The following is a 13029-nucleotide window of genomic DNA, read 5'->3' as shown; positions in this document are numbered from 1 at the left end:
ATTTCTCAATGAGAGATGTGGGGTATTTATAGACTTTCACCTTTTGTCACGTAGTGGCCAAGTGGCGTAGCAGGTGGAAAGACTGTCTTACCCTCGGCCGAGGGACCCATGACAGGCCGGCAGACCTGGTTGACTCCATGCCGAGGGCACTGGATGCGAGTAGACGGATATGCCTCTCGGCCGGCTAGTTGCCGAGCCGAGACCCAAGTGACAGGCCGACAGGCTTTGTCGGTTAGGCCGTTTTTCTTTTGACTTGTTGTATTTTAGCTTTGACCTTGGTCAATATGTTGACTTGGTCAGCGGGTGCAGAATATGCCCCATCAATTTGCCCCCAGCGTAGTCTATGCCGTGGTATGGAGCTTCGATGCGTGTTGAGCGTATTCTGCGCATGTCGAACTTCTTCCTCGGCTTGGTCCTGTTCAGGCCGTACCATATCCCCCCTCCACATTGTTGTGTAATGGACATCGAATGTGAAAAAGGAAATGGCGCTGGCCGAGACCAAGGTTGGGAGTGCCGTGTGCTTTTGATTGCCCCCGGCCGTCTTTGCCAAGCTTGGTTGATCGGTGGCGCCGTTGGCAAGTAGATACCAAGGAGCGTGTCGAAGAGGATGGGTCACTGTATGTCGATTGACATTCTGCGGCTGCATGCTTGACACGTGGCCTGGTGTTGATTGGTGGACGCTTCATGGGCTTTGCTCTGATTGGTCCACTGAATGGGCTTTGCTCTATAAGTAGAGCAATATGCCCCTCATTTTGCTGCGCAAAACTTCTTTTTCTTGAAAAATTTCCTCTCTCTAGTTTTCGAAGAGTTTTCTCTCTCTAATTTTCGAAGCGTTACTCGGCGTAACACTTTCTTTCAAGGTAAAAACAAATTCTTCCCCAACTTTTATTTGTTAAGTATTCGTTGCCACCATGTCTGCTGCTGACGCTACGCCTAGTACCTCAACCCCGGGGGACGAACCGCCGCGTCCCGCTGAACAGGAGCCACTGGTTGTCACCCCGGTAGGGTTCGGGGGTCGCAAGTCGTCTTCTCCTGAAATCGACGAGAAATATCTCGAGGATTTTGATGATGAGGAGGAGGAAAAGACCCAATCTGATTCAGAGAGGCCGCATTACTTGTGGCACGGCGAAGCCTGCTCGATTAAACCTGATCTCGTTTGGACGAACAAGTTCGCTCGTGCCTCCGGGCCTGAACTTTTCGAAGACCACTACAACTTCGGCAGGGGGTATAGAATTATTGTCCCTGTGGGTGATCAGGCAGTCTGTTGCCCTCCCGAAGGTTGTATAGGCGTGTATATTAGACATCTGGAGTATGGGCTCCGTTTTCCTCTTAATGAACACGTCTCGGCCATAATCAAAGCCATGAATGTCGCCGTGGCACAACTGCACCCGTTGGCCATTAGGACGATTATTGGCTTCGTATGGTTTTGTCTCTTTAAGGGGGAGGCCCCAACGGTGAACCTTTTCCGCCGGCTCCACCATCTTCGGCTGTCTACCCAAGGCGTCATGGGGTGGTACAGCGTGCAGACCGAGCCGGGTTATGTGACCGTCTCCAAGCTGACATCCTGCAAAGACTGGAAGGGGTGGTGGGTATATGTCGAGGTTCCGGAGGACTATCCACGCCCGGTCCTTCCAGCCATTGCCACACGTCAATTTGCGTGAGAGTCGGGGGGAGCATGAAAGATATGTCTCCCGTAATAAGATTAAGATGGACGCCAAGAAGGTTTATCTTAAAGACGACGAAGTGCGGGCAATGAGCATGTTCGAGGCTGAGAAGGATGGCACGCCGAAGGGATGGATGCCTCCGACGCAGATCGTCCTTCAAGACGAGCCGCTTTGTCACGTCGGCCTCATACCGGCCCTCATCCAGGGTGAGTGTGGTCGGTATGAGGCCCCTCTTTGCTTTTATGCTTCGATATTTGAGCCTCGGTTTACTTCTTTCGCTTAACTCCTGCTTTGTTTCTTGCAGATCGTTTCGGCCGGGATCTCTCTGTCTCCATCCTAAGCAAGTTGGGACTTGACCAGGATAGGAGAGTTGTTGAACTGCACCCTAAGGCCGCGTCGCGTGATCGCAAGCAGGCCCCGCACGAACTCATGGAGCAGGCGTTGAAAGCAATGGACGTGGGGGCGACTCAAGCAGAGATTGGCGGTAACGTGCCGCGCCGGAGACCAAAAGCAACGTCTTCGGCGGCTACGACGTCAACTCCAACTCGATCTCCAATCCCCATAGTCCAAAAAGATAAGGAGGTCGTCAATGTTGACGAGGACCTCACCGTTCTGGAGGGTCCTCCTCCTTCACATAAGAGGAAAGAAACAACGCCTGCTGCTGCTATTACCGAGGCAGGGAAAGAGAAGGGGTCAGCCGGCCCTCAATCCAAGAAGGCTAGGACTGGTACGGATCTAACCCATGGCTCGGATTTAGCAGGTTCCTTATGCATTCCTGATGACAGGCTTTCTGATATGTCGATGAATGTTGACATGGACGCTTTGTCTGGGTTTTTTCTAGATCAGCCGTCGCCAGCTGTTGTTTTCACCGAACGACAATTGGAGAAGCAGCCTGTGTAGATGGGCGACAAAAATGTCGACGCCGACACCTCGTCCAAGAAGGCTTCATTCGTTCAGCTCAGGGAGGATGGCATGAGGTTGGCCAAAAGGCTGGTGAAGTGGGCTGACTTTGCCGGCACTCATCTTATCGAGCAAGAAAAGCTCGTGGCTCAAGCTAGGGAGGAGGCCGAGAAGGCGAAGCAGGACTTCCTCGCTGAGTGAAAGCTTAAGGAGGACGCTGAGAAGGTGGTCCTGGCCGAGAGAGCTAAGGTCTTGGCCGAAAGAGCTAAGGTTGAGTCCGCGTTGGCTGATGCCGCTAAGTTGCGGGAGGAGAGAAACAAACTTGAGGGCGGTTATAAGGCCATGGTTGAGCAGAGGGAAAGATGGAAGACCCTGCATTTGGCCGAGGCGAAGGAACATAAGGGCACAAAGGCTATCCTTGCTCAGAGGGAGAAGGATATTGAGTCGCTGAAACCGTCATCATCCCCTCGAAATGTGTGCCCTGCAGGGACCAAGTCAAGATGCTACAAGGGATGCGATTAAGGAGCTCCTTCCTGAAGGCACTTTTCCGTGGCAAGATTTTGAAAAACTTCTGGATGAGAAGGCGGCTGCTGAGGAGGCCAAGGCCGCGGCCGAGGCGAAGGCGGCGAAGGCTGCTCAGGAAGCTGCGGCCAAGGCGGCCCATAATGCTAAGGTGACGGAGGCTAGAGAGGAGGCTGAGAAGGCAAAGGCACGTGAAGCTGCCAAGTCGTCCTCTGGGCCGTCCACCGACGGTGATGTCTTCTGCTTCCGGTGGCGAGCGGAATCAAGCATAGGGAGACGGGCGGTCGTCACCGGACTCACCCCGCCCTTCGGACATCTTCACTGCTCAGGGGGCCAACTTTTGAGCCTTTCCTCCCTGCCATCCTTTTGGCGCTTCATGTCTTAATGTTATAATTTTTGCTGTTCCTTCTTTTTTGTTAAACTTTGGTAGGTTGAGCTTAGGCTATCCCTATGGGGACGACCGTCGACTTTATTTTGTCTCACTTGTAAACATTTTCAATGAAGTTTGTTTATTTGCCTTCTGCTTGGCCGAGGCTTTGATCTCATCCTCCATTCAGTTGTCTTCTTACGTTTTTAAACATATTGAGCGCTTTTTTCGTTTTACCTTCGGCTTGGCCGAGGCAATTAGATTGCGTATCTCAACTGTACTTAAACGTTTTTAGCATATTGGTCGTGCCCTCTGTTGCACCTGAATAGGCCGAGGTAGCAAGATTCACGTTTCCCAATTTGCTCAGCAACATGTTGGCATGTCGGTCGCTTCCTCCTCCACTCTCGGTCTGGCCGAGGCGGTCAGATTTGCGCTTCCCAACTGCTGTTGTAAACATGTTAGCATATCGGTTGTTTCCCCGTCACTCCCGGCTGTGGCCGAGGCAATCGAGGTTACGGCTCGACTGCATTCGTATCTATAGACATATTGATCGCTTCCTCTGCCACTCCCGGATTGGCGGAGGCGGTCAGATTTGCGTTTCTCAACTATACTTATACGTTCTTAAGCATGTTGGTCGCTTTCGCGAGTATCAACTGCATTTGTAGTGACTGCCCGGCTTTGGCCGTGGCGTCTACTTTGGTACGACTACGGAGGGGACAAGCATTTCGATGAAAAACTTGGATCACTCTTCATAAGATATAGTCACGCGTTGGGGTGCCCACAACAGTCTCGGACACCTCCGCCGCTATACGAAATATTTCCTAAGGTTGTCTGTGTTCCAATGGCTCATTAGAGGCACACCCTCCATGTCCTGTCACCCGTATGTCGCCGCCCCATTTCTTCAACCACCACCGTAGGGTCCTTCCCAGTTGGCCGTCATCTTACCATGGATGTTTCCTTTGTTGGTTGCGGCCGACTTTCTCAGGACTAGATCTCCTACTCTCAAGTCCCTTTTGTGGACCCTACGGTTGTTGGATCTTCTCATTCGGTTTTGATATACTGCCAAGTTGAGCCGTGCCGTATCTCGACTTTCTTCGACCAGGTCTAGGGAGGCTCTCAGGCCTTCTTCATTTTCGACTGGGTTAAAGGTTTGCGTTCGAATGCCTCGCACCACCGCTTCAATTGGCGGGACGGCCTCAGACCCACAGACTAGGTGGAATGGACTGTACCCTGTTGCTTCTTTCTCCGTGGTTCGAAGGGACCACAGGACGCCGGGTAGTTCATCAGCCCATCTTCCCTTTAGATCTTCAACCTTCTTCTTCAACCTGTTCAATATTATTTTATTACCTGCCTCCGCCTGCCCGTTGCTCTGAGGGTGGCAGACGGAGGAGTATGCAAATTTGATACCGAGCTCTTCCAACCAATTCATCACCATATCGCTCCAAAACTCTCGGCCGTGGTCAAATACAATGACTTGGGGTAACCCAAAACGAGTTATGATGTTCTCCCAAATCACCTTTCTTACGGCCGCCGTGGTCTTGGCAGGTACCGCGACAGCCTCGACCCATTTGGTGAAGTAGTCAACGGCGACAATCAGGTACTTCCTTCCTCCGGACGCCGTCGGAAATGGTCCTAATAAATCCATCCCCCACTGTGCAAATGGTAGAGGATTAAGTATTGGTTGCAGGTCTCGGGAAGGTGCATGTATTACCGGAGCATGCATCTGACAATTCTTGCACTTCTTGGTTTTTGCCCTGGAATATTTCAGCATGGTAGGCCAGAAGTAGCCGGCTCGGAGAGCTTTGTGGGCTTGCGTTCTCGCCCCATGTGATGTCCGCAGATGCCTTCGTGAATCTCTGTCGAGATAAGCTCCGCGTCGGTCAAGCCGACACATTTCAAGAGTGGTCTTATTACGGACCTTCTATACAATTCTCCTTCGAACACTAAGTACCTTGCAGCGATCCTTCTTATCTTCTCGAGACAGATCATGCGGTCCTCCCAAGGCAACTCTTTTGTCGGCTTGTATTTCATTATCGGAGTCATCCACGTCGTCTCGGCTTCGATGTCGCCCACCATGCCGACGGTCTCGGTGATGCTTTTAGCATTTCGATATCCACCAAAGACGGTTCGACCGACATTTTTGATGCTTTGGAACTGCAAGTTTTGAGAGAGCGTCGGCTCGGTTGTTCTCAGACCTGGGAATGCATTGTATTTGGAAAGATTTCAATTTTGAGGTGTCAGCTTTTACCCTCTCCAGGTACCTTACCATCCCATCGTCTCGAGTCTCATACTCTCCTCGGATTTGATTAGTCACTAAGAGCGAGTCCGTTTTCAACACAATATGCTCCGCCCCGGCAGCTCTAGCTAACTCGACTCCAGTTATCACCGCCTCATATTCGGATTCGTTATTTGAGGCCGAGAAGGTAAACTTCAAGGCTTACTCAAACTCGTTTCCGTTAGGGCTGATGATAAGGATGCCGGCTCTGAGTCGTTCGCCGTGGAGGACCCGTCGGTATACACTTCCCACACGCCGGGATGTGATTCTTCTTGATACGTGCACTCGGCCAGGAAGTCTTCAAGCGCTTGCCCCTTTATCGAAGGCCTCGGCTTGTACTTGAATGCCAAAGCCGAGAGCTCCACCGCCCATTTGATAAGTCTGCCGGATTTTTCGAATTTTTCTAATGCTTTCTCCAATGGCCGGTCGGTTAAGACCGTCACGGGATGTGCGTCGAAGTAGGGTTTCGCTTCCTTGCGGCAACGACGACGGCGAGGGCGCCTTTTCGATTAGTGGGTAATTTCTTTCGGCGAGACAGCAGTGTATGGTGATAAAGTAAATTGGGTATTGCTGCTTATTTTCTTCCCCGACGATTACGACCGACCGTGGCCGAGGTAATCGCTAAGTATAGATATAGCGTCTCCCCGGCGTCGGCCTGGACAGGGCGGAGTGTCGAAGGTGGGCTTTCGATTGCCGAAAGCCGTGCTCTGTTCCTCCCCCCAGCTAAAGTTTTTATTCCCTTTCAGCACTTTAAAGAACGAAGTGCTTTTGTCGGCCGACCGAGAGATGAAGCGGGCGAGAGCCGCCATCCTTCCGGTCAGCGTCATAACCTCTTTTCGATTTCTCGGCTCCGGTAAGTCTAGTATTGCTTTGACTTTCTCCGGATTGGCATCAATTCCCCGGCGCCGACAAGCACGCCGAGGAACTTGCTTGGCCCCGGACACCGGTTACATTTCTTTGGGTTAAGCTTCATTTTATATTTCCTTAGTGAACAAAATATCTCGCCTAAATCGGCTAAGTGCTCGCTGTCAGACTTGCTTTTTACAATAGCATCGTCGACGTAAGCCTCGATGTTTCGCCCTTTTTGATTTTGGAACACTTTGTCCACCAACCTGGTGTAAGTTGCGCCAGCGTTCTTCAAACCGAACGGCATCATTTTGTACATGAATGTGCCGTGACTGGTGATGAATGCGCATTTAGGCATATCTTCCTCGGCCATAAATACCTGATGATACCCTGAGAAGGCGTCTAGCAGGCTTAGCATAGTGTAGCCTGCCGTGGCGTCATTTAAACCATCTATTCGAGGCAAGGGATAACAATCTTTAGGGCACGCTTTATTAAGATTGGTAAAATCAACACACATCCTCCACGCCCCTGACGATTTCCTCACCATTACAACATTTGCTAGCCACTCAGGGTAAGTACAAGGCATGATAAAGCCCGCCGCTAATAATTTGTCTATTTCAGCTTTGATGGCCTCATCCTTCTCGCCGAGGAGTTCCTCATCTTCGCTTGACCGGCCGAGCGGTGGAGAGTACGTTCGACTTGTGAACGATCACCTCCCGGCTCACGCCCGGCATCTCGGCAAATGAGTATGCGAAGACATCTTTGTTCTTCCTCAGCAGGTCTAGGAGATCAGCCCTGAATTTTGGCTCCAGGTTGACACCGACAGCGATTCTGGTGCGCCCGGGTCAATTTCCACTTCCTCGGTCTCGGCTCCTTCGACCATGCCGACATTAGTATTCATCGGTTCGCCCTCCTGCTGCAAGGATGGGCTCTTCCCTTTCTCCGATTTCTTCGCCACTTTGAGGGATTGCATGTTGCACCCCCTGGCAGACACTTGGATATTGACTATTTCATCTTTCTCGTCCTTTGAGATGAGCTTTTGTGCTTCCCCCCGGTCCAAGACGTACATTAATGTCAGGGCCCGGATGGACATCACTGCATCGGCCTTGCTCAAAGTGACCCGGCCTATGAGAACATTGTAGGCAGACGAACCATCGATAACCACGAACTCAGATAAAACATTTTTAGCCGCATCCTCTTGGCCGAACATCACCGGCAAGATCGATTGACCCCGGGGGTACCAGGCCGGCCCCCAGAAGTCGTATAGCGGGTTAATGCAGGGGCTCAGGTCTCCAATCTTCAGACCGAGATTAAGAAAGCACTCCCTGAACATGATGTTCGTGTAGGCGCCTGTGTCAATCAGGCACCTTTTGACCAAGTGGTTGGCTATATCCAGGTGGACTACAAGCGGGTCGCTGTGCGGGGCGACGACTCCCTTGTAGTCCTTCTTTGCAATGGTTATATCGGGGATGGTGGAAGCGGGGATCGCTGTTTTAGGCACAAAGTTGATGGCTTGGTATAACTCATTTAGGTGCCGTTTGTGCCCATTAGCTGACCCACTGTTCTCGTTTCCCCCGATGACAACCTGGATTACTCCCATCCGTTGGAAAACTGATTTTCTATTCGCCCCGTCGGCGCTTGTTCCTGGGCCTCCAGCTACATACTTGCTGAGGCCCCCTTTCGGATTAGCTCTTCGATGGCGTTCCTTAGATGTCGACAGTTGTCAGTTTTATGGCCGGTGTGGCCGTGGTACTCGCAGAACTGGCTTGTGTCACCGTCCCCCCTCGCCTTGGGGGGCCTTGCCCACTTCTGTCCATCATTCTTGCTTAGGGTGAAGACCTTGGCTGGAGAGGCGACCAGGGGGGTGAGACTACTGTACCGCTTCTGGTAGTATGGTCCCGAACTCCCCCCGGCGCCCGCCGAGTGCTGTTTCCTATTAGGTCTCTCAGGCCGTGACCTATTCCCGTCACGGCGACCTTCATCTATGTTGTCCCGGCGGCTCTTCCTCTCTGGGTGCCCAGCTTCACTGTGGCCTACCCAGGTTTTGTGATAGTCCTCCATCTTTACGGCTCGGTCGGCCATCTTTCTGGCAGAGTCTAAGTTGAAGTCTTCGCACTTGATCAGCTCGTTTTTGAACTCGCCTTTCGGGAGGCCTTTCATTAGCGCGAAGGCGCCGTTCGTGTTCACTCACGGATCTGCTGAACCTTAGCGTCGAATCTTTTCACGTAGCTTCGGAGGGACTCGTCCTCCCCCTGTCGGATAGTTAGGAGATCTGATGTTTCCACGGCCCTTCTCTTGTTGCAAGCATACTGGGCTATGAAATTGTCTCTCAGGTCGACATAACAAAGATACCGAGCCATTAGGTAGCCCCTTGTACCAACTCTGAGCCATCCCATGCAGGGTCGTTGGGAAGACTCGGCACCACACCTCATCAGGCTGCTCTCATACCGACATGTACGACTCGAAAGCCTCGGCATGGTCGGTCGAGTCGCTATCCCCTTTGTATGATAAGGGCGGCAGCTTCAGCTTAGTCGGCACATGGATCTCTAGGACATAGGTACTGAGGGGCTGTCTGACCACGTGTCGAGTGACACGCGGCGATCGGCTCCTCGCAACCTTAGTCCGGCTTATCTCCCTCTGGCGGGAAGGGCTTCTTGTCCGACTTTGGTGAGTCGGACTTCTTTCATTCCTTCGGGGCTGGCCTCGTTGTTGCCGCGGCGACGCTGTCCTCCCGCGAGTGGGGGAAGGACTCAGGTCTGCCACTGGCACCACGGGCTCTGCTGGCATTCTAGCACGCCCAACTCCTTGTATCGCTCCGGACAAGTTGTTCGGAGTCACTTTATGGGCCCTGGTCACCTGTGGATGCGCTGCCGTCCCCGTCGTCGTGACAGGGGTAACCGGCGTACTACCCATCAGGTCCAGGAATAGCTTTAATTTGGCCGCATCGACCACATGTCCCATGATAGTGACTTGGTCGGTAGGCAGCGGTGTTTCTGGCTCTTTCGGCATCCCGAGCGCCGTGTCAGTGACTCGGCCGGTGGGGGACTGCCCGATCTCAGAATTACGGAACGTGTCATCCTGGAAGAATGCAGTTCCCTCACTCACAGTTTCTTGTTGCTTTGACATCTTCTTAGCTCGCTGAATGGTTTTTTTTTTTGGTAATGTAGGTGACTAGCTTTTAGTACGTATTCCCACAGACGGCGCCAATTGTTCCGGGTGTAATTCCGGAGCAGGATTGTGACCACTTGAGCTTGTAGAATGATGTCGTTGCTCGTCTCTTCCTTTCACTCTTTCCTGTAAAGATGAACAAACTGAGGGCTCGGCTTGGGGCCGAGCGTACTCACTCCGACGCTCAAGTCAGTAAACTTAGAGAGATAAGTTGTATGTTTAACTTGGCAAAGTATATTGTAGAGAGATAAGGGAGTTCTATACCAGATTTTCCAGTTTATTTCTCAATGAGAGATGTGGGGTATTTATAGACTTTCACCTTTTGTCACGTAGTGGCCAAGTGGCGTAGCAGGTGGAAAGACTGTCTTGCCCTCGGCCGAGGGACCCATGACAGGCCGGCAGACCTGGTTGACTCCATGCCGAGGGGACTGGATGCGAGTACACGGATATGCCTCTCGGCCGGCTAGTTGCCGAGCCGAGACCCAAGTGACAGGCCGACACGCTTTGTCGGTTAGGCCGTTTTTCTTTTGACTTGTTGTCTTTTAGCTTTGACCTTGGTCAATATGTTGACTTGGTCAGCGGGTGCAGAATATGCCCCATCACCTAGATCATCAGTCTCGGTAAAACCAAGAGCAGCACATATTGATGCTCGAACATTAGTATCGGTATTAGATGAGAAGAAGACCCTTGATTTCGCCTCACTTACTTTCTCGCCTGACGCATTGCAGAAATTATCCAAGACATATCTCATTACCACGGCCTGCTCCTCTGTGGTATCCCAGAAAAGGACCATATCATCCGCGAAAAATAGATTAGTAATGTTAGGTCCATTGCGGCAGATGGTGATCGGTCTCCAGTTCTTATTTCGAACTTCCTGGTCAATAGTTTGTTGTAGTTTTTCTAAACACATGACGAAAATATAGGAAGACAAAGGATCACCTTTTCGGACTCCTCGAGAGGGAGAGAATTGCTCCGTAGGTTCCCCGTTCCAGAGGATACTCATTCTAGCCGAAGTGACGCACTCCATGACGACATCAATCAAAATAATTGGAAAGCCCATGTTGTGTAATGTGTCACGGATAAAACTCAATCGTAGTCTATCATATGCCTTTTTCAGATCGATCTTAATTGCCATAATACCAGTTCGACCCTTCTTATTCCGCATAGAATGAATTGCTTCTTGAAAAATAACAATGTTGTCTGTGATTTGGCGACCCGGTACAAATCTACTCCGGGTTTCAGATATGACATGAGGTAGGACTTTTTTTATTCTATTAGCAAGAGTCTTGTTGATGATTTTATACGCAACATTACATAAACTGATAGGGCGGAACTGAGTTATGAATTTGGGAGAATCGACCTTTGGGATAAGGACAAGATGAGTATCATTTAATCCCTCAGGCATCCCCTTCCCCTCGAGAGCCTTGATGACCATCTCACAAAGTGACGGCTCCACAATGTTCCAATATTTTTGATAAAATAAAGCTTGGAACCCGTCCAGACCCGGGGCTTTAAGTGCACCCATATGAGTAATGACGTTTTTTTATCTCCGCTTTATTAAAAGGTCATGTTAACCATTCTCAATCCCTAATATTGAAATCTTGAAAAATATTCCATGGAATGAGTTCATTCGCCTCTGGACTAGGTTCATCAGTGTACAACAATTTGAAATAGTCGACCACAATTTTCTTGACTGACTCGGGATTATCAGTCCATTCCCCGTCCGTTGTCTTAAGCGTGGTGATTCTGTTCCTCCATCGTCTAACTAGAGTACTTACATGGAAACATGCCGTATTCCGGTCGTCATCCTTTATAAATTCCAATCTCGACTTTTGATACCAAAGGATTTCCTGGCGAGCAAGAATGTCATCTATCTCTTTTCTTAAATGGGCTTCGAGTTTTATTAAATTACTGCGTCGGGCTAGCGATAGGTCTAGTTGAAATCCTTCAATACGCGCCATCAAGGTTCTTTTCTGTTTAAAAATATCTCCGAATACCTCGGAATTCCAGGTCTGAAGTTTATGGGATAATTCGTTTAATCGAGATGGGAAGCTGCCTTCTTCAGGCCAACTATTGTCTACAAATTCTTTGAACTTCTCATGAATCATCCAGCAAGCATGGAAGCGGAAGGGTCTATTGACCGCATTAAGAGGAACAAACCCATTTGGCGAAATGAACAGTGGACAATGATCAGATTGAATAGCAGAGACATGACGAATCATAGCGTCTTCAAACATTGTTTCCCAATCCGAATTACATAGGGCCATGTCTAACCTCGCACTTTGGCGTGTCTCAAGCGAGTTACCTCTTGCCCATGTGTGTGAAGGACCGGTGAAAGCTAATTCAATTAACTCGCAATTTTCGATCCAATTATTAAAGTTTTCACATCTACGTGCCATATTATGATCGCCTCCATGTCTTTCGTTAAGATTTCTTGTCTCGTTAAAACCTCCAGCCATAATCCACGGCTTATTATTGTGTCTCGCAAAAGCCTCTAACTCCACCCATAATTCTCGACGGTTAGAAGGATTCTGGCTCGCGTAAACAGTCGTGAAGAACCAAGGAAGCTCTCCATTGGGGGGAAATTTCCACGGTAATGAATGGGTGATTTTTCGCTATTGGTTTAATCGAGGCGATGTCCTTATTCCACTATAGCCAAATGCCTCCACTAAATCCAATAGCATTAACCCGAGAATGGCCTTCTTATCCCATAATTGTACCCATCTTCATAGCATGATACCCATTCATATGAGTCTCTACTAAAGCTAATACCGTGGGTTTATAGGTTCGGACTACTTCTTTAATAGCACTAATTTTATTTTTACTCCCAGTCCCTTAGACATTCCACACCATATACGTTATATGGGGTAGGTTGGGTGTCAAATTCAGAATTCTTGTATTCATTAAAATAGGTATATAATTTAAAGATGATAGATAAGATCTACTCACAAGTTGAAGAACACTGTCAATACTCCATGGTATCGACAACTCCATCAATAGAGTCGAGGGATTGTCCTCCGCTAGCTCGATCTTGAGGTCCATTACTGGACACTTGGCAATCATTATTCCCAAGTACGGGGCTGCCATCTCTGGCCATGTCCTTATTTTCACAGTCTGAGTTGGTGGTATTACCTCTATCTGGGGGTTTTGTGGGAGGCACCGTGGCTGAGGGAGAGGATGATCGAGATAAGAGAAGTATGGGTGTGGATTCAGTGACTTGATTATTAGGTCGAGCATGGTGGGATTTATTTTTGATTTCTAGTGGGATTGAATGTAGTGATGAAGTT

General features: G+C 49.9%; 1 protein-coding gene across 1 annotated transcript; it reads right to left on the bottom strand.

Annotated features, from left to right (window-relative positions):
* Positions 1 to 11322: 11322 nt before the first annotated feature.
* Positions 11323 to 12201, bottom strand: LOC141589867 (uncharacterized). Its single transcript, XM_074410490.1, has one exon. It carries the CDS (start codon positions 12199 to 12201, stop codon positions 11323 to 11325), a length of 879 nt encoding a protein of 292 aa, XP_074266591.1.
* Positions 12202 to 13029: the final 828 nt, after the last annotated feature.

The sequence above is a fragment of the Silene latifolia genome, chromosome 7, assembly GCF_048544455.1.
Source record: "Silene latifolia isolate original U9 population chromosome 7, ASM4854445v1, whole genome shotgun sequence".
NCBI lineage: Eukaryota > Viridiplantae > Streptophyta > Magnoliopsida > Caryophyllales > Caryophyllaceae > Silene > Silene latifolia.
Note: the sequence above shows the minus strand (reverse complement) of the source record. Positions and strands in the feature narration are given on the sequence as shown.

Bases quoted from the DNA above. Each gene is read 5' to 3' on its own strand.
- LOC141589867 (XM_074410490.1), bottom strand. From the start codon at position 12,201: ATGGCTGGAGGTTTTAACGAGACAAGAAATCTTAACGAAAGACATGGA.